General features: G+C 43.7%; 1 protein-coding gene across 2 annotated transcripts in view; it reads left to right on the forward strand.

The window, feature by feature from the left end:
- The window catches only part of trrap (transformation/transcription domain-associated protein), a 117,961-nt gene that overhangs the window by 13,622 nt on the left and 82,399 nt on the right, over window positions 1–21,940 (forward strand). The window contains exons 15-36 of one of the 2 annotated variants that reach the window (XM_034107282.2): window positions 83–180; window positions 351–545; window positions 663–854; window positions 935–1,100; window positions 1,831–2,087; window positions 3,465–3,665; window positions 6,413–6,564; window positions 9,914–10,113; window positions 10,748–10,965; window positions 11,589–11,786; window positions 11,961–12,221; window positions 12,406–12,567; window positions 13,021–13,117; window positions 13,802–13,923; window positions 15,647–15,817; window positions 16,255–16,323; window positions 17,300–17,320; window positions 17,784–17,903; window positions 19,596–19,715; window positions 20,207–20,371; window positions 20,715–20,896; window positions 21,454–21,652. In XM_034107282.2, coding sequence (XP_033963173.2) covers window positions 83–180; window positions 351–545; window positions 663–854; window positions 935–1,100; window positions 1,831–2,087; window positions 3,465–3,665; window positions 6,413–6,564; window positions 9,914–10,113; window positions 10,748–10,965; window positions 11,589–11,786; window positions 11,961–12,221; window positions 12,406–12,567; window positions 13,021–13,117; window positions 13,802–13,923; window positions 15,647–15,817; window positions 16,255–16,323; window positions 17,300–17,320; window positions 17,784–17,903; window positions 19,596–19,715; window positions 20,207–20,371; window positions 20,715–20,896; window positions 21,454–21,652 — 3,566 coding nt within the window. The remainder of the gene's footprint in view (window positions 1–82; window positions 181–350; window positions 546–662; window positions 855–934; window positions 1,101–1,830; window positions 2,088–3,464; window positions 3,666–6,412; window positions 6,565–9,913; window positions 10,114–10,747; window positions 10,966–11,588; window positions 11,787–11,960; window positions 12,222–12,405; window positions 12,568–13,020; window positions 13,118–13,801; window positions 13,924–15,646; window positions 15,818–16,254; window positions 16,324–17,299; window positions 17,321–17,783; window positions 17,904–19,595; window positions 19,716–20,206; window positions 20,372–20,714; window positions 20,897–21,453; window positions 21,653–21,940) is intronic. The other variant, XM_034107283.2, reaches the window with a different exon arrangement.

The following is a 21,940-nucleotide window of genomic DNA, read 5'->3' on the forward strand; positions in this document are numbered from 1 at the left end:
GACGGCAAGACGCCCACCTGGCGGAAACGCTGACCTACATGCACTCTCTAACTTCTGTCTTTTTAAAATCCTCTTTTTCCAGAGGCCCAATTCATTCCTAACAAGCAGCTTCAGCCGAAGGAGACCCAGATCTACATTAAGCTGGTGAAATACGCCATGCAGGCCCTGGACATCTACCAGGTACAGCCAATGAATCGTGGCTTTACAATCTTTATTTGTGCAATGACAAAATAGTTGTCTCATATCGAAATGCTTTACATGTGCGTTCAGGAAGACGGGGCTCTGGTAATTACAGTGATCTAATTCCAGCAACATCCCAGTATAACAGCTGTCATGCTTTTCCTCTCCAGGTTCAGGTTGCCAACAACCAGCAGACGTACATCAGGGTGGCAAACTGTCAGACTGTTCGCATGAAGGAGGAGAAAGAAGTCCTGGAGCATTTTGCCGGAGTCTTCACCATGATGAACCCTCTCACATTCAAGGAGATCTTTCAGACCACTGTGCCCTACATGGTGGAGAGGATCTCCAAGAACTATGCACTGCAGGTGCGTGGTGACTTGCACACAAACAAGAAATGGGGTGCTTTGATATCATGTTTTTATTAAACAAGAAATTATCCATTGGGCGCAACTTTCTATTTCTTGTATTCTGTTGTTTCCCAGATTGTGGCAAATTCGTTCCTGGCCAACCTGTCCACGTCGGCTCTGTTTGCCACCATCCTCGTGGAGTATCTTCTCGAGAGACTACCAGAGATGGGCTCTAACGTCGAGCTCTCAAATCTTTACCTCAAGCTTTTCAAACTCGTGTTTGGCTCCGTGTCACTGTTTGCTGCTGAGAATGAGCAAATGCTAAAGGTAGGAGGATTTATTTGGTCTTATTTCCAAGGCTGTTTTTGTGACTCTTTACTAATATTAAACTGTCCCTGTTTCTTCAGCCACACCTCCACAAGATCGTGAACAGCTCCATGGAGCTCGCCCAATCAGCTAAGGAACCCTACAACTACTTCCTGCTTCTCCGAGCTCTCTTCCGCTCCATTGGTGGAGGCAGCCATGATCTTCTCTACCAGGAGTTCCTACCGCTTCTACCTAACCTGCTGCAAGGTAGCGCCTCACATACTCTGAATGAAAGATTAGTTGTATGTAGTGTTGCACGGTGTACCAATACTTGAAAGCTACCGCGATACCCTGCTGTTAAAAACGTTACGATTCCTCCGTTTCATTAGTATCGGTACTTTAAGAATGACGGGGGAAAGTACTCCGGTGAGAAAGTGCCGTTTTAATAAGAGCCGTGTGTTCAGCGCTCTGCTTCCACTCCCTGCAGCTGCGCCTGCAGTCCCTCCCCTCTCAAGCACGCTCTTAGTGCCTCCCCTCTCAAGCACGCTCTAAGTCCCTCCCCTCTCTCGTGCACGCGCTAGCTGCCAGAGCATGTGAGAAAGCGAGAAGCATGGCTGCAAGTGGGAGTGCAACTGCCGCTGCGCCTCGGCTTGGTGACAAAGAAGTCGCCAGAAGCGAAAAACAAAAAAGTTGTTTGTCGATGATGCTTAATTGTATTTAATACAAATTCTTGTCAATTATGTTATTTATTGTTCTCATTGTTTAAAAGTTTGTGTTATGGTTCTGGTGTGAAATATAAAGCACAATAATTACATTTAAGACTGTTTCCCTTTTTTTAAGAAAATTATCGAAAAAGAATCGGGATCGCAATTCTTCACTTGGTATCGAAACCAAAATGTTGGTATCGTGACAACACTAGTTGTATGTGATGAGTGTTGAAGACGTATGCCCCTCCGTTAATACCTCGCCTAATGAATCCGCCCCTCCATGCCATTAGGTCTGAACATGCTGCAGAGCGGGCTTCACAAGCAGCACATGAAGGATCTGTTTGTGGAGTTGTGTCTGACGGTGCCGGTGCGTCTGAGCTCCTTGCTGCCGTACTTACCGATGCTGATGGACCCGCTGGTTTCTGCTCTCAACGGCTCTCAGACTCTGGTCAGCCAGGGCCTCCGCACCCTGGAGCTGTGTGTGGACAACCTGCAGCCCGACTTCCTGTACGACCACATCCAGCCCGTCAGAGCCGAGCTCATGCAGGTGGGGGGTGTTCCTATGATCCTAATGGCCAATGCAAATATTTCTAAGCTGCCCGGCTGACACTTGTAGATCCAAAAGCTTTAAGTAGTCCCTGTGTTCCTCCAGGTTAGTTTTCATTTCTCCATGCACTCAAAAAAGGAACATATATTGTGTTATTTCACCTGTTCTCACAGATGACAGAAAGGTAACTTAGGCCCACTTCTTTAGAGAAACCTCCGAAGGTTATCCTTGCAAAAATTTTTTTTTCAAGAGTTAAGTCAGTATTATAATAAAGATCACCAGCATCTTGTTCTCACTTATCTCTAAGGGTCCTCATTGATTTATATCGACTCATTAGAGCAGTCACTTAAAGGCCCTTGGCATACCTGCCCTCTAGTGGTAAACAGAGGACATTACAATATTTCCAGGCACACACACAACCAGGATCAATCACACACACCACTTTACTACAACACTGCTGAACTGTGATGGGTGATTCATTACGGCAATGACAAGTGCTGTGCGACTTATAAGCTCTCCCTGCTTTTCGTGGGCTTCATTGTGGTGTAGATGATCATATTACATGTCACTTGTTAGACGCTTTTATCCAAAGCGACTAACAGACTCAATACTGTGGGCAATCCCCACAGGAGCGTTTTGGGGTGAAGTGTCTCAGGGACACACCGACATGCTGACTGCAGTGGGGTTTGAACCTGTGCTCCCCTGATCCGAACACCAACACACTGCGCCACATGCCTCCCCATAGATGTAGTCTTTCATGACTGTGTAGACATTGATTCCCTGCTTTAAATGATGGTTTACCCCCTTATTCTGTTTCCTATCAACACTGAACATGGGGGGGTCTTACGAAGTATTACAAGTTGATAAATCAATTTAGCAAAAATGAAGGCTATTAAAGGGCATTTTCCAAGGTATTACATGTTGTAGCTTGTTTTCAATAAGTATCTAAATGGTCCAGAGAGGTTGTGTTCTACAGTCTGCCTGAATGTAGTCATGGCGTAGGTGTGTAGTGTGATTCTGTGGAGTTTATTGATGGCATCCCGTTGGGTTTGACGTCATCTGAACAGGACGTCGCACGCTCACTGCTTGATAGCGCGGAGGTCCGTTTACGCCGGTTGCTAAGCAACATCGTTACGGGGAAATGCAAGTCTGCGTCCAAATGGTTGGAAGTTAAGGAGGAAGGACAATCAATACTGTATATAGTCAATGTGAGGTGAAGTGTGTCGCCAAGGTAACCGGTTAGAACTCCAAGTGGCGATGAGGTCTTAAAATGTTTGGGAAGGGTCTTAAAAGGGTACATCTGACATCTGACTTCAGGATTCCTGCACATACCCTGATGAGGCTTTTAACTCCTCTCCTTCTCCTCCTGTGCTGCAGGCGTTGTGGCGTACCCTTCGTAACCCGGCCGAGAGCATCTCGCACGTGGCCTACCGGGTGTTGGGAAAGTTCGGTGGCAGCAACAGGAAGATGCTGAAGGAGTCTCAGAGGCTGCATTACGTGGTGACCGAGGTCCAGGGGCCGAGCATCAAGGCCGAATTCACAGACTGCAAGGCGTCCATACAGCTCCCCATGGAGAAGGTACGACCACCCTCTCAGTTATAACCAACTAATCAATCCAAAGAGTCTGTCTTCCCCCTTTTAACCATTCTATTTCAGCTCGACTAAAAGGAATTAAATGTAAAATAGCTAGATACTCTTCATTATTGTGCTCCATTGAGAGCAATACATCCTTGTCAGGAGTTTGCGCTCGTGAGTGTGTGTGTGTGTGTGTGTGTGTGTGTGTGTGTGTGTGTGTGTGTGTGTGTGTGTGTGTGTGTGTGTGTGTGTGTGTGTGTGTGTGTGTGTGTGTGTGTGTGTGTGTGTGTGTGTGTGTGTGTGTGTGTGTGTGTGTGTGTGTGTGTGTGTGTGTGTGTGTGTGTAGATGTGTGTGTCCTCTAGGTAATTAAATTCATCTCCTGTTTCTGCTCCTCATCCCCAGTCAGTAATCATCAATCTCGTGTGGGCCACCATGACAGCATTATTTACTCTCACTAATGGCTGCTCCTTCTTTCTGGCTATCCATCTGTGTGTTTGCCATCATCATCCTGGGCAAAGGCCACACACACACACACACACACACACACACACACACACACACACACACACACACACACACACACACACACACACACACACACACACACACACACACACACACACACACACACACACACACACACACACACACACACACACACACACACACACACACACACACACACACACACACACACACACACACACACACACACACACACACACACACACACACACACACACACACACACACACACACACACACACACACCACACACACACACACACACACACACACACACACACACACACACACACACACACACACACACACACACACACACACACACACACACACACACACACACACACACACACACACACACACACACACACACACACCAAAAAAAAAAAAGGGCTGTGCATCTTCACTAGTCTCACGATTCGATTACGATTATCCTGTCAACGATTCGGTTCGGTTTGATATCCCGGTGCATCACGATTCATACCAATGCGTTGCACCCTCAATTTTCTATATTACTGCACATTGCTTATTTTTCATCAATGCATCCATGCAGTAAATACATATGAACTCTCTTTTTATTATTTAGAAAGTGCTTCAGAAATCAATAACATAAATGTCTTGACATTAATTTATAAACCAAAATAAATGACTTGTATAGGTCTAGCCTCCGTGTGTGAAGTTGTTCTATCCTCAAAAACAAAAAGCTAATGCTTCTGCAGTCTAGCTGCAGCTTCTAGCCACGGTCTTCTGTTAAAGGACACTGAATGTCCTGAACGTGGCATCACACACAGGACTCGAGTCTGAACACAGCAGACAACAGGAGAATTTACAACAGCATATACAAACTAAAATACTGCATGTGGGTGCTCACTCACATTCTCTGTCTCACTGTTACATAAATCCCATGAATGCATGAGACTAAGTTAGCTTAATTATATCTCAGTTATTAAGTGAATAATAAAGTTTCTATCGGGTCACTATCAGCCTGTCACTCATTATTTTCAGGGAGGGGGCGGGGCTTGGAGGAACGGAGAGGAGACGGTGATCGCGGAAGCTTTTTTCCTCCTGCCTTCACAAACTTTACACACGTATATATCGTCTGGAAATAGCTAGAGGACATTCATACTCTGCAATCCAAGACTTAATTAAATCCACCAAAAACCTGACATGACTGTAACGCGATTATCTTTGAAAAACATAAATCCCTGTCTGTGTCTCTGAGCGACACGGAGTGATTCAGAGCGGGTCCTTCTGCTGCTGGTTCTGGACTGGTGTTCTTGTGTTGGTGGATAAAGCAGACTGCTCCGTGTTTGGTGCAGCTGTCCCGTCTGTTCCCTGATCTCTGCGTCACCGACCGATTTGATATTAAAGTGACAGGGAAAAAAAACGTTATAGTAAATCCGTGGCCGGAAAATCAGGAAGCAACGTTACTACACTATAACCGATTATCTTCCGTCACGGCATCGATACCGAATCGTCCACATCGCAATGCATCGTAGAAACGATTATTTTCAACACCCCTAACACACACACAGGCTGAAGGCTGAATGCTTGAATCTCTCGGCTTATGATTGAGCCATATGGATAGTTGGCACGTTGAGGGAGAGATGTTTAAAGTGCTGTAAGGTGAACGGAGAGATCAAATAACTGTGATTTGGACAACTTGAATCTCTTTAGGGTCGCACAAGTAAAACACTGGATTTTAAGCAGCGTACTTTACTTTCAAGCCCTTTTTCTAATTCTGTTCTACTCCTTGAATCGCTTGTAAGTCAGTCTACCAAAGATAATCAGTGTTTTGCATTTAAATTCACATCTAAGTACAAGTAATAGAGTACTATTCATAGCCTTAGTCCTGACAGAAATATCCTGAAACACTGACGGGTCTACAACTCAATTCTGCTCTGCCCTTATCTCTCCCCTCACCCTCCCTCTCCTCTCCGATACCCATCATCTTCTCCCCTCCGTTCTGAGTGGCATTAATTAGCTCATTTTCTCCCTTTCTAAGTGCCTGTGTGGGCTTGTCAAGCCATAATGTGGAAATCATAATGACCTTTGCTTGGCCAGATGGCGCCCTGTGTTACTTCCTGCAAATTAATCAGATATATATAGTCGTGAATCGCAATTTAATTCCCCGATGAATCATATGGATTTTTTGACATTGTGGTACATGGGAACTTGTCGGCTCAGAATAATAAGATGGTTTGTCTTGTATGTTTCTTTCAAGGCGATAGAGACGGCTCTGGACTGTCTGAAGAGCGCCAACACGGAGCCGTACTACAGACGCCAGGCCTGGGAGGTCATCAAGTGTTTCCTGGTGGCCATGACCAGTCTGGACGACAACAAGCACGCCCTCTACCAGCTCCTCTCTCATCCCAAGTCAGTCAAACATCTGTCCTCTGACTGTGGCATGTGTCTGGATTGTTTGGTTATCGTGGTATTTTAAATAACCGTACGACATGTGGGGATTATCCGCATTTTTATGGAGAGCCTCCTGAACCATATAGTAATTGTCGCCAGATGTAAAGCAATGATGTCATTGGTAACTCAAAGGCGATGACGCAATCGACGGAAGCTTTTCTGGTGCTGAATACACGAACAGTTCAAATGGATACATGCATTTGCAATACAGGTGTAGGTGCACACATGCCTTGCTCAAGGGCACCTGTACAACAACCAGTCCACACTCCATATTGGTTATGTCTGGTTGGGACTTGAACCGGCGTCTTGGCTCCGGTTACAAAGCCAAGTCCCTGCAGACTCAGCTACTAGCTATATAACGTTAATTTAAACGGTACCGTGCCAACAGAAGCACTGCTTGGAAGCAAAATCCATTTATTTTGGTTATAAACGTGTGCCAGTTTGTTATTGTGTAGTTTTAATTAATTATTTAAGCTAGATTTGAGATGTGCCAAATATATTTGAAGGCACGTCCTTCGCAGTGCATTTACCAACATACATTCAGTGGAAATTGCACTTCACAATTGGCAGAAGAAGATCAAATCGTATTGGTTTGACTCTATACACGGCCATGTATCTGATCCCCTCTTTAACCTTTACTTGATTCATCTTGACCTTGACGTATATCCCCGCCAACTGCTCACTCCCCCACCCCAGTATATCGTCACACCTCCACCCCCAGACGTGCCCCTCTTTCAGCCTCTCACGTCTTCACCTCTTTCCCCACCGCACACTTCCTCATCAATTCCTTCTCAGAGTTGCTAATTACACCCCCCCCCCCCCCCCCCCTCCCCCCTCTGGCAGGCGTCACTGCGAGGCACAGACACGTACATGAAGAGACCAACAGGACGGGTGGTTTGTCACATTACCATCATTGATCCCCGGGCAGGGGGTTAATTGACTCTCCGCTGTCTGTTGATGCTTCACCATGGCCCTTACACACTCCTGTCATTACGCACTGACACACACACATGAACATGAATGGGTCCGTGTGCACATTTCTGCGGGGATAATGAAGTGTGTCAGTTATGATCAGGAGGCCTGCCCCTTCCTCTTCTACCATATTTCGATTTGCAGCGTCCTATTTCTGTCTTTTGAAAGATGTCTCCCTTTTCTCTCTCTCTCTGCCTCCCTTAATCTTCTTTACCAATCTCTGCTTTAGTTTGTGGTCGCTCAGTATTTAGAATTTCAGTTTTAAAAGGAAAATAACACAAATCATTAAATGCCATCTATCTGACATCCTGTCCAAGTGGAGGGCGGCTCTACTTTCTCTGACCCACCAGCCTCTTCCCTCTCCTCTCACCTCACCCTTCCCTCCCTTCCACTTCTTCTCCCTCCTCCTTCAAAGAGCAGGTCTTTTAAATGGCAATAATGAAATGAAGCGATCCATCAGGTCTGCCCCTGGTGGCGTGTGGCATTATAAAACACAAGCTCAAGCATGGAGAAAACAGCTGCCCAATCACACCAAGGCCCTGTTGCCTTCAGCTGCAGTAAATAACACAAATACCAGCGGGGGGACAAAGGAGGCAGAGGAAGAGAAAAGGAGCTAAGGAAAGGAACTATAACTTGGACAAAGATAGAGTTCAGTGTTTCCCACAGAATTTGATTCTATTTGTGGGGGCACCGCACCCCCCCGGGAAGAAAAGCAAAGGCCCCTTAACCTATTCGGGTGGCCCACGCATCCACCCCCCCTTAAATAATAAAATACATGCAAGTTCATGGCGACTGTAGACAACGTTCTTGTTGCTCTGCGTTGCTAATGAGTGAGACGCACCGGAGTTGAGGATCTGTGGGGTTTATTCTCCCAAAAATATCATTTACAATTTAGGAATTTAGCAGACGCCTTATTCCAAAGCCACTTACAATGACCAGTTACAGGACATTCTCCCTGGAGTAACCGAGGGCTAAGTGCCCTACTCAAGGGCACACTAGTGGATTTGAACTCGCAACCTTCCGATCATCAGCCCACCTCACTATCCATTAGACCAGTGGTTCTCAACTGGTCAGGCCTCGGGACCCACTTTTTACTTGGTCAATAAATCGCGACCCAACATTTTGAAGCACTCAAATCTACTCAACAAAAAATCGTGCTGTAATATATACGCTTCTCAGCATACAATATTAATTAAAGTGAAGTACAGTGCCCTTATATCCCTTCACAGAACTAAAGTATGCTTTTAAAAAGGTTTAATGAGATGATGGAATCAAAGCTGAACTATATAAAATGGCACACATGCTGAAAACCCAACCCCAGCAGGGGGTCTGGGGGGATTGTACCCCAGGATATTTTTAGAAATACTAACATAAACTATGCATTCTGGTACACACAAGAAAATTGAAATCTATTACTACCCGACATATTCATAATATTTTATGCCATTGTTTGTTTTTCACCTTGTTCTGACATCTTGCTGCGCGAAGAGTAAAGAGGAGATAGTCTGTGTGACTTACTTTAAATTGTAGGTAAGGGTAGATAGCTCCCATTGTTCTGTGACCTGTCAATCATCAAACCGGGGGTCATATTTCATTATGTGTTCATTTTTATCTGACGTTGTACCCATGGATGTATAAAGAATAGTTCTACCCATAGGCCGCAAAGTTATTCTCCGTGGGGACTTCCGGCAATAATCTTGATTCTGATTGGCCAGAAGAAAAAACATCAGCAAAGATGTTTTATTGAGAAGGTGATCACTACGTGACAGAAGTTTTCAAAACCGTTTATGGTCTCCGGTACTTCCAGTCCAACGCCGACTGCATGCACAGCGTTAGAAAATAGGGCCTTCCAAATAAAAGTTTAACTTCCCCCCCCCCCCCCCCCCCAAAAAAATGTCCCCCATTTTTTTTTTCTTCACTCACACATCCGCGACACACTCGAAACGACCCCAAAAATAAATCAATGTATGGGAAACACTGGGGTTAGAGGTTTAGGGGCTGCAGATCAGAGGTGGAAGAAGTAAATATGTAAAATAAATGAAGTGGAGTAAAGGGTATAACATTTTACCTACAATATGCAGTGAATTAAAGAAGTATAAAGTAGCATAATGTAGAAATACTCAAGCAAAGTACAAGTATCTACATTTTGTACTTGATTACCATACTAGAGTATATGTACTTTACACCACTTCTGCAGACAAAGCCACCTGGATATACATTTTCAAATATGAACGATTTTTAGCTTTTAAGTTAAAGAAAGTCACGTTTCCACATAGTCTAGTTCCCTTCTTAATATGTACTCCTCTTATTCATTGTGTCTTTTGTCCCCCATTAGCTTCGCTGATAAGTGGATCCCCAATGTCATCATCTCTCACCGCTACAAAGCTCAGGACACGCCGGCCCGCAGGACTTTTGAGCAGGCTCTGACGGGGGCGTTCATGTCGGCCGTGATAAAGGACCTGAGGCCCAGCGCGCTGCCGTTCGTCGCCAGCCTGATCCGCCATTACACCATGGTGGCCGTGGCCCAGCAGTGTGGTGAGGGGCCGCTGCTCTTTCTGCTCTACAGCTAACATTAGCTCTCTGTTTTAGCATTAGGTGTTCAGTCCCAGCTGCACGGAATATCAGTCACTTACTAATGTTGTGCTCTGGTTAAGATAACATATACTTCATTGATCCCCAATTGGGACATTGGGCATGTTGAAACGAGGCATTGCACATCATTTGGAAAATAAACAAACATAAATTATAAACATCTCGAAATAGAAAATAAATCTCAAAATAGAAAATAAAACGGAGGTAAAATTGTTGACCCTGAAAGATACACATTTTTTTCAATTTGTATTGGCATAAAATAATATTTTATTAAATACTTATATTTAATTTTGACCAATATTGCAATTGCGATACGAGTCGCTTTATTAGAGGTAATCATCATTTTCGAAGCATTATGGACCTTCTAATTAAAAGATTTTTTTTTAGAACGATCTGTACTAAACAAGGATTTAAAATTAAGTTTACAGAATACCATTTGTAAAACCGGGACTTAATCACAATACTTTTAGATATTTTCACATTTATTGCCTTTACCAAATATTGTGCAGACGAATTTACATCCATATTTCAGTACAATCATAATTAATTTCCACTTGTCCTCTCCCCGTGACCCCAGGTCCGTTCCTGCTGCCGAGCTACCAGCTGGGCAGCCAGCCGAGCACCGCCATGTTCCACAGCGAGGAGAACGGCTCCAAGGGCATGGACCCGCTGGTTCTGATCGACGCCATTGCCATCTGCATGGCCTACGAGGAGAAGGAGCTGTGTAAGATCGGAGAGGTGGCCCTGGCCGTCATCTTCGACGTGGCCAGCATCATCCTCGGCTCCAAGGAGAGGGTACGTCACTGGGAGGAGGGGGGTGGAGGGGGTCAGTAGTCTGTCAATGTAATAAAGACATCAACACTTACTTAACCATGCTATCAACTATCAACTAAGCTATTTATATATATATATATCATTACACACCTTTTTTTTTTTTTTTACAGTATTTCTCTTGCTCCATATTCTTGCTGTGTTTTTATTTTTTGTTCATGTCTTTACTATACTGGATGTTGTATAGCTGGAGGAGACTTTAGATGTTCCTTGCCAACAACTACTGTGTAGCTATCATGCGGATGACAATACAGCCTTTAAATATTTGAATCTTTAAATATACTGTTTTGCAACTATAGTATTCCTATGGGCATTAATATAATGTCTGAAATTATTATTAATGTTTTGCTAGATAACCCCTCTAAAAATAATTATTCTAAGCAATTGGTTACCTGTATTCACATATTGAAGTTTGAGGTGACCTTCTGATCAACATTTCGATAAAGTTTAGATCATATTTAAAGTTTTTGTTTTTTACATTTTTGAACTATTCTTGTACATTTCGATCTATGTGTTCATATTTAAAAGTCCTAAAATGAGAATCAGTTTATCACCCCGTCCACTTCTCCTCTCCTCCTCTTCTTCAGGCGTGCCAGCTGCCCTTGTTCTCCTACATTGTGGAGCGTCTGTGTGCCTGCTGCTATGAGCAGGCCTGGTACGCCAAGCTGGGCGGCGTGGTGTCCATCAAGTTCCTGATGGAGAGACTGCCTCTGATCTGGGTCCTGCAGAACCAGCTCACCTTCCTCAAGGCTCTGCTCTTCGTCATGATGGACCTCACGGGAGAGGTTAGTTATTCATTACTGACGTGTCCAATATTTAGCATTTGTTGTTGACTTTAGTACTCGAAGGATGTTTACCAAAGACATGCTACAGGTGGAATTCAACATCCTCTTTTGTAGCTCCAACATACTCTCACTTTATGGCATTTAACTTACCAATCTATTGATTTTCACCCCAAGGTGTCAAACGGAGCAGTCGCCATGGCTAAGACGACCCTGGAGCAGCTGCTGGTGCGCTGTGCGACTCCACTGAAGGATGAGGAAAAGACTGAGGAGCTGCTGGCCGCCCAGGACAAGTCCTTCCATATGGTGACTCATGACCTGGTGCGAGAGGTCACCTCCCCCAACTCCACCGTCAGGAAGCAGGCCATGCACTCCCTGCAGGTGCTGGCTCAGGTCACCGGCAAGAGTGTGACGGTCATCATGGAACCACACAAAGAGGTGAGACCAAGGACTACAGTGTCTCTAAAACTACATGTAAATGCTGTGCTAGATATAGAAACAGGTGTGATATCCTCTTCAACACAAAATGGGCTGCAGTTGGGGAATGTGTTGGATCACTGTAGACTGATACATTCTGAAATCTCGCTCTAATTGTTTTCTTGGGATGTCCTTTATTGTTCAGGTGTTGCAGGACATGGTTCCCCCGAAGAAGCACCTGCTCCGCCACCAGCCTGCCAACGCTCAGATCGGCCTGATGGAGGGCAACACCTTCTGCACCACCCTGCAGCCCCGCCTCTTCACCATGGACCTCAATGTCATGGAGCACAAGGTCTTCTACCAAGAGGTATGAAACATGTTGTGATTTTAAATGTTTTTACATCATGTATGAGAGTTCATATCAAAGTATGGTTTTATCGTCTCGTGCTTTTACATTTGTTTTTGTCCTATCGGTTTTGTCTAAATGTATTTATGCTACTTTTTATACATTTATTGATATACAGCACTTTGGTCAACTCCGTTGTTTTAAATGTGCTATATAAATAAAGGATTGGATGTTAATATAATCTATTTTTCCCATTTTCTTTCTCACACATTTGTTTAAAAGTTCCGTTTTTTATGGTAATTTATACAAAGCTATTTGCCTTATTTAGAACAATGCAAAGGCATCCTAGATTTAAGATATTTTATATAACCATTTTGCAAACATTGGACTCAATTGAGCTACAATCTGAAATCTCTAGTTTCAGCGCCCTGATGTTTGACCTCTGACCTTAATGTTTCTCTTGTCTCCGTCCAGCTGTTGAACCTGTGTGAGGCAGAGGATGCTGCTCTGATGAAGCTTCCCTGTTACAAGAGCCTCCCCTCCCTGGTTCCCCTGCGCATCGCCGCTCTCAGTGAGTACTTCCTGCTCAACCTGGATATTCCTCCTTTGTATTGATGGTCATCTTGTGTGTTAGTTGCAAACTATTCTGGACGAATATAAATCCTTAAATGTTGAAAACTGTCCATAATTAAGGCAAACTAAAATCCTCAACCTGGAAAACTAATACGACCAATAGGGCTGCACGATATTCGAAAAAACTGACATTGCGATATTTTCTTCCCCTGCGATATGAAAAAATACGGGAATTGAAGAAAAGAACGTTTTTTTGTCCGCAAACCATCCTTGAACCTGAATGCTATACAATTGGTATTTTTTTAACAATATTTAACCGGATGAAGGATTTTAGTCACGGACTTCTGGGTCTTAAGTCATCAGAGCAACAAGCTGAGCTAGCTCGGCTAGCCTGCTGTGATCGGATCAAGAATGATTGTGATTGGTGGTTTGCTGTGCATGCAGAGCCGGCATGTCACTCACTCAGGTGCCTTTTCCTTTTGTAGCAAGCAGCAAAAGAATTGTAACATGACGTATTTGAGTTAATTTGCCTAATAAATATCGCACGCCCTAAAAGAAAATTTGATATTTATTGCTGACCATATTTGTATCTTGTTTGTAAATAAGTTAACAACCATAGTAAAACAGTTTTATTGATTTACTCAATTGTCCTTTAATGAGTGTATCTTTTCTTCCTGTTTAGATGCCCTTGCAGCTTGTAATTACCTGCCACAGTCCAGAGAGAAGATCATTGCCGCCCTGTTTAAAGCCCTCAACTCCACTAACAATGAGCTGCAGGAAGCAGGGGAGGCATGCATGAGGAAGGTCAGTGCAACACCTGATTGTTCTTGGGTAATAATACTACATTACATCATTATTTAAAGGCAATGTTTTCAATAATCTCTACCACATGTTGCAAGATGTCACCTGTCACTTGATTTCTTTCCTATCTGAGCGTCTCACATCAGTTTGAAAACATTGATTTGGAATTTATTTCAAGACCGTATTGATTACTCAGAAAGCTCAGAGCTGTGTAACATCACTCCCTTCAACAGCAACTCCCTCTGAGCGAAAAAGACAGACGTGACCTTTCTTAATCTGGATTAAATACCGTGCCCTTAAGCTTTGAAGCGATCCACCTCAAAATCAAACCAGTGAATTTGTCGGCACCTTTTAAATATTTTCTAAAAATGCACCTGCACTGCGTCACCCTTATGCTTCCTCTCTTAATTCATCTACTTGTTATTGTTTTGTCTCTTTTGCTTTATCCTTTCAACTGTGTAACTCATGTCATTTGAGGCCCTTTGTTAAACCTCCCCTCACTCCTTTCCCCCACCCAGTTATCTCCACACAGACCTCCCTCCGCTTTATCATACTCTCCATGAACCGCTCGCGCCTATATTCATCAAAACATCCATTCCATCCACCTCCAGCTCTTCGTCCCCTTTTCCTTCCATTTCTGTGTCCTTCATTTTCCTTCTTTAGCTCACATCACTCCTTTTCACTATCCTGCTATTTTTATATTTTCTTTGGCTAGCCATTCTCTAGCTCTCTCCATTCTTTCATCTCTGCCCTGCTAGCACTAATGAGCGTTGCCATGGCCGGATCGATACAGGATGGAGTGTTTGTTCTCGGCACTGAGAGGAAAATGAATGTGGCTGCCATGCATCATTCCCTCCTGTGTGTGTGTGTGTGTGTGTGTGTGTGTGTGTGTGTGTGTGTGTGTGTGTGTGTGTGTGTGTGTGTGTGTGTGTGTGTGTGTGTGTGTGTGTGTGTGTGTGTGTGTGTGTGTGTGTGTGTGTGTGTGTGTGTGTGTGTGTGTGTGTGTGTGTGTGTGTGTGTGTGTGTGTGTGTGTGTGTGTGTGTGTGTGTGTGTGTGTGTGTGTGTGTGTGTGCGCGCGTCATCAGTGTTTGCTGTTAGCATGTGTGCTTGTTTATGACTGGTCATGCCCTCATTTGAGTGGCCTTAGTTCCTTAATGGAGACACAGGGGGTAGCGAGCAGTTCATGGGGCTGGAAAACCTGACAAGGCCAGGTCTAATGTGGAAAAAATATGAGGTGTGTCAGGGAAATGAGAATGATTAGGGTTTTAAACAATTTTTTTATGAAAGTTTGACGGCATCACAGCGAGGCACACTGTTTTAATAACAAAATTGGTGAATCTTTAAAAAAAAACATTATACATAGTTACAGTAAATGATATTGTGGTCTGTTTATGTGCTTGTATGACATTTATTTTCTGTTTGTTTCATTTTCTGTGTTGTATTATAATTTCCGCCAAACTTTAATGTTAAGAACTTGAAATATTTCTGTTTTTCTTTTACATTTTAAAACTTTCTTATCATACAGTTTGTTGTTGTTTTGCCATGATTAAATTGGTCTTCTCGTACCTTGACTGTATATACAAATGTTGAATTATTTGAAAGAAACAAATGTAGCTGACAAGCTCCATCTTGGATTTTTTTTGCCACACTGTATTTCTAGAGTGTTACACAACTTTATTTAAACATGTTCTAATTGCACCTAATGTTCCCTGTGTTTTATCTCAGTTCCTGGAGGGCGCGACCATCGAGGTGGATCAGATCCACACTCACATGCGCCCCCTGCTGATGATGCTGGGGGATTACCGCAGCCTGACGCTCAACGTGGTGAACCGCCTCACCTCCGTCACACGCCTCTTCCCAAACTCTTTCAACGACAAGTTCTGTGATCAGATGATGGTGAGGATCTCAGACCCTCACCCGACAACATCAGCTTAAAACACCTGATCGCACAGTTGGGAAATTAGTGTGGCATCAAAAGCTAGATCCTTTAAGTGTGGCGGTGTTTGCGCGAGGCTAAAAACTTTAGATTTGAGGGTGTCTGACACAGAATTTTGATTATTGTGCAGATTTAACTAAATACAGTCAATTTAAAGTATTATCAAGAAGACATAGTTTGAAATGCAAACACTTTTGTAGCATATTTGAATATTGTTGCTAGTAGTTCAACTGGTATGCTACTTGCAGATTTGATTCTTATTATTTATCCTTTATTCCTTCTTTTGAGTGAATATTCCGTCCTCGTTAGTCCCGTATTCTTTCTATTAAGCAGAAGTGCACACACACATAATTCACCATCACACAGTCTCATTATTATCTCTCTGTGTCTCTCATAGCAACACCTGAGGAAGTGGATGGAGGTGGTGGTAATAACACACAAGGGAGGCCAGCGCAGCGATGGCAGTGTAAGTATAAAACACACACACACACACACACACACACACACACACACACACACACACACACACACACACACACACACACACACACACACACACACACACACACGACAACACTGAAACTTTTTAATACAAATGTGAAATTCAACTCCTGTGTTTCCTCCATTTACTTTAGTAGAAATCTTTTTATATTCTGTAGCAGCCTCTGTCCACTTATACTTCTTTTGTTCAGTTAAATGTCCAAACCCACACACACACGCGCATGCGCACACACACACTGGAGGGAGCAGAGAAATGTCCCCTTATACACACAAATCCACAGTCACATGTAGTGAACACCTCCTCTCTGTGGCTTCCTCCCGGGTGAATTGTGAGTGGCCATATTACAATCAATGATTAATTAGGTGCCAGGCAGGCGGTGGTGGGTCCAGCGCTGCGTCTCCTCATTATCTCCCCGACAGATAACCTTGTAAAGGCAGAGAAAAGGTGAGGGAGAAAGAGGGGGAGTGAGTCAAAAAAAACAAACCGGCTGCCTCTCCCTCACAGATTTTTCTTCTCTTTATGCAAGTTCATCCTGTCCGGTCGCAAAATGGTGTTTAATTAGATGCAAATTGGCCCTTTTGTCTTCCCCTCCCTCCAAACCGGTGGTCTTTGTGGGTGTTGGCAGCGACAATAAAGCCCAGGTCGGGGGGGTCAATTAAGCTGATGAAGACAGAAAGTGAGGAGGGAAATAGAGAAGGCTTCAAGAGGAGACATGTAGGCATAAAAGCAGGAGTTGTTCCTATGTTCCTTTTTCGATTCAGACAATCCAATATGGCCCCTGCCCCGATAATCCCCAGAGAGAAAGTTCTCCTAAAGGTTTCCGCTGTGTGTCCATTCACTTCATTATCACCCTGTCTAATCTGCTCACCTTCCACATGGACACAAAAATACCCACATACTGCTCTGCTGACTCTGACCATTGTCTCCCGTTCCGGTACAGCCTGCGTTGGAGGGCGTTGAGGTGAGATGTGACCCGGTGTTGCGCCCCCTGTTGGTGACTCTTTCAGTGATTCTTTTTTTTAGTCAAACCAATGTCGTGGTAGTAGTGGTGCTGTTGGAGTCTCCCTGTATCTCTTTGTCCCTTGTTAGTCTTTAGAAATGTCATCTCAGCCTTGCTCTAGCCTCTCATTTTGTTTTAGAAATGTCCAATCCTCCACGTTTCCCTTTGCACCTTTTTAAGATATCGCTAATACAAGATTTAAGGAAATTATCGTGTCCCTTATTTGTTTGAATTTAATCCAGGAGCTCATGCAAAGTGTTCTGTGGGAAGTAAACCGAACACAGGTTGCATTACAACATAAGATTGTCTCTCCACAGTTGGCTGTCAATCAAGAAATGATGTCCCTGTCTACTTCCTTCATGCTTCCAAAAAATTCACCTACTCCTTTCTTTCCTCTGTTCTTTCTCTCTGACTCTTTCTCCAGGAGATGAAGATCTGTTCGGCCATCATTAACCTTTTCCACCTGATCCCGGCGGCGCCTCAGACTCTGGTGAAGCCTCTGCTGGAGGTGGTCATGAAGACCGAGAGGGCCATGCTCATCGAGGTAGGACACCAGTATTATCATGGTTGTCTTGTGTCGGTAAAAGAAGCAATACAAAAACGGGTTTATTGGTAAAGTAGAAATACTTATTCTCATCGAGGTAGGACACAGACTCTTGGTATTACTACTGCTCTAGAAGAGTTTTGTCTTAATAGCCACTTTCACGGCAAGTACTTTGCCGCACTTAGTTCCCAGCACTTAGTTCCCCCATGGAACTAAGAGTGTTCACACCGGAATAAGTCCCTGAGGGTTAGGGTTAGTCAAATGAAGCCGCTGACGTCACTTCTTCTTCTTCTGCTTTGGGTTTACTGGCAGGCCGCAACCCACTTCACGGCATATACTGCCACCCGAAGTCCCCGGAGTTGGGGACTGGCTTCAGTAGAAGCTGCTGGGACTCCCAGCAGCTTCTACTGAAGCCTTCCGAGTAAATCGCCAGAACGCAGACATCTCCTCATCTCCACCGCTCCCATGTTTTATTTTGTGTTGCCATATATTAATCTCTCTGTGTTTGTGCGCTGGGCTAATGCTAATAATGCTAATGCGAGCAAATACAATGGTGGCTTCACAAAACTGTTCCGAGTTTTACGGGGTGTGGTTTGCAATTCGCCCAGCCAATCAGAAATTGGAACTTTTTTCTCCCCAGGAAAGTACCTGCTCTAGCAGGCACTAAAAGGGGGGGAAAGCTCTCATGAACTAAGGCCTCTTTTTGGTGTGAACGCAAAATCCCAGGAACTATCGGAACTAAAATGGAAAAGTACTCCGGTGTGAAAGCGCCTAATGTATTGGTGCAGTAAAAAACAATACTCATAACCCTTAGCATGAATACTTAATGCATTTTATGTATGATTGATTTTCCCCACAGCAGGGAAGTTAACAGTGTTACACATAAGGGGACAGGGCAGATAAAAAGCCAAATTAAAACAGTAGACTAACTTGTTACAAAAAGGTCAAGCACATGGTGATAACATAAAATCTAAGAAATACACATCCAAGGTAGAAAGAAATAAGTAGCAGCATTATAAAAGTAAACGAACATATAAAATCCGTGAAGTAGCAACCAAAAAAAACAAACAATGAGTGGATTAAAGTGGGGTAGGTAAGTTTGAGAAACCGGCTCGAGATACACTTTTTGTTATATTCCATGGAATGCTCTTAACATCCCGATAGCAATGAATACCTGAAGTGCTTTGACAAAAAATCCATAGAAAAATATCATCTGTGGAAGCCGTGGCGCTGTAAAAAGCACGACCAATCATCTGAACCGGCTAAAGTAACTGGATGGCCTACCTGCCTGTCAGCCTTCCATCTGTGAACTGATCTCGTGCCCTCATTGGTCATGTGCGCGTTCGTGTGTGTTGGGGGAGAGGCTCTGTAAGGAAGTAGCATATTTTCTCCGGTCGTGTATTTTCAAATTCTAGCGCACTCGAGCCGGTTTCTCAAACTTTAAAAAAAAAAAAAAGTTAATATTGCAGGGTGTTATTTAAAAACGGATTATTTTCAAGGGAATTAATTGAATATCATATGAATTTTTACATCCGGCTATAAACATTTGATTCCTTATTGATCTAGTTCATAGTGTTTGTAGCATTTTAAACCTCTGTCATTCAGCGCAGATCCTCAGAAAAACGTGCTTTTTGCTTTCATTAAATCAGAACTATTGCTCCTTTTTCTAATTTCTCTTCCCTCTGGTTGCAGGCTGGCAGTCCTTTCAGGGAGCCTCTGATCAAGTTCCTGACGCGTCACCCATCCCAGACGGTGGAGCTGTTCATGATGGAGGCCACGCTCAACGACCCCCAGTGGAGCCGCATGTTCATGGTCAGACACCGGCAGCTTTTATTCGCAGTCTCTTAACGCTTTTATTGACACGTTTTCCAGGCTCAGAGGCTGTTAACATCAACATATGACGATTCATTTACCGAAAAACTATTAATCCAATGCAGTAAATGATTTACTCTTACTGTATGTTGTACATTTTGTCTTCACAATATGTGTATCTATTCTTGTACAGAGTTCCCTGATCGTGGTCAGACACCGGCAGCTTTTATTGTCACATTTGCCATTGAAACTGCATTTAGCTACTTTTGTAATCGGCTATAATCAGGGATATATTGGCCCTTTGAGGCACTGTTGTACTGTTAACACCAACATGAGACAAATAGTAACAGTTCTTAATTTTCTGTATCATCTTTCTTTAAACAGGAATTTACAGCAGTTTCTCCAATGCCATAAAGATGGTTCTCTCTGCCACTCATTCCTACATCTCTTTTTGTGTCATATTTACAGTATGTGTTTGTTTTGATATACAGAGTTTCCTGAAACACAAAGATGCCAAGCCTCTGAGAGACGTGCTGGCTTCTAATCCGAACCGCTTCGTCTCCCTGCTGGTTCCCGCTGGCACTGCAGCCACGGTTCGACCCGGATCGCCCTCCACCACCACAGCCAGACTGGACCTGCAGTTTCAGGCTATCAAGGTAAGCAATTTTATATACACTGCCACAAAGGGCTGGGCCATATGGAGAACATCAAATATGACACTATTTTTGATCAAACACCTGAATATTTAATCTGCTTAACATAGACAATGACATCTCTTCACTGTAATGCAGCCTTTAAAACCAAGAATTAAAATATTCAGACGATAGTTACTCTCATATCACCATATTGATATAATATTGAAATATTGCCTATTCAACATTTCTTGTCAGGTCAGATGTATATATTTGTAAAGGTTACCCTTAGTCCTACTCTGAACACTGCATAACTCTCAGTAGATCCATCAAATTCACTTTTTAATTCTCCGTCCCCTCCCCACAGATCATCAGCATCATAGTGAAGAACGATGAGGGCTGGCTGGCAGGGCAGCACTCCCTGGTCAGCCAGCTGAGACGAGTGTGGGTCAGCGAGGCCTTCCAGGAAAGACATCGCAAAGACAACATGGCCGCCACCAACTGGAAGGAGCCCAAGCTGCTGGCGTTCTGCCTGCTCAGCTACTGCAAGTATGTACACTCATTGAAATAGTTGGAAAAGCCTAAATGTTGGACAGAATCGATCTGAAAATGTACTTTTGATTTGGAAATATGGCTTGGGCAGAAACAACAGCCCCTCTCTCTTGACTATTATTGCTGATGAGCCTTTGGGCCAACAACTACTTCTACTAAATGAACAATGCCACCAGTGAAACATGATTACTGAAGTACCGTATTTGAGTTATTAGCCTGTGCAAGAACTATAAACTTTTAAGGCCAGTATTTGTAACGTTTCTTTTAAGGTTAGTTTCTTACTTTAACTAACCTCCTGTAATGACATTCCTATCATGTATGACCTCTCACCCCACCTCTCTGTCGGTGCACAGAGAAAGTGCTAAACTCACAGCAGATGTTTAGTTCAGACCCTACAATGAACCCTGACCTCTCCTGCCTCTGAAGTTCGAACATAAAACCGGCTAATTAACCCAACTCACATTAGATGTTTTTTAAACTCCCTATGTACAGGATCGTTGTTGACATATCTCTTTCCGTACACTGATCCTATTGACCTTCTGTCTCGTCAACAGGCGTAACTACTCGGAGATCGAGCTGCTGTTCCAGCTGCTGCGGGCCTTCACAGGACGCTTCCTCTGCAACATGACCTTCCTGAAGGAGTACATGGAAGAGGAGATTCCTAAGAACTACTCCATCGCCCAAAAGAGGGCCCTGTTCTTCCGTTTCGTCGAGTTCAATGACCCACACTTCAACGATGAGCTTAAAGCTAAGGTACGACAAGAGCAGGAAAGTCAATGTATGACTACATGCTACAGGGACCTGAAAACAACGGCTTTTGACAACCTTATTTAGAATAAAAGTCATCAAGGGTATAATACACAGTCCCACTAAAACCGTACATGTCTTATGGGTTGTGTGAAAAGCCAAAACCAGCAGAGATCGAATGGATGGATTTATTTTAATCTCTGTTTTCGTACGATGTGTAAAAGGTCAACATTTGGAAATGGAGTTCGTGACACAATAACATTTTCAGGGAGGGATTATTTTTAGCGTGCAGCT

Source organism: Pseudochaenichthys georgianus, chromosome 19, assembly GCF_902827115.2.
Source record: "Pseudochaenichthys georgianus chromosome 19, fPseGeo1.2, whole genome shotgun sequence".
NCBI classification, from domain to species: domain Eukaryota; kingdom Metazoa; phylum Chordata; class Actinopteri; order Perciformes; family Channichthyidae; genus Pseudochaenichthys; species Pseudochaenichthys georgianus.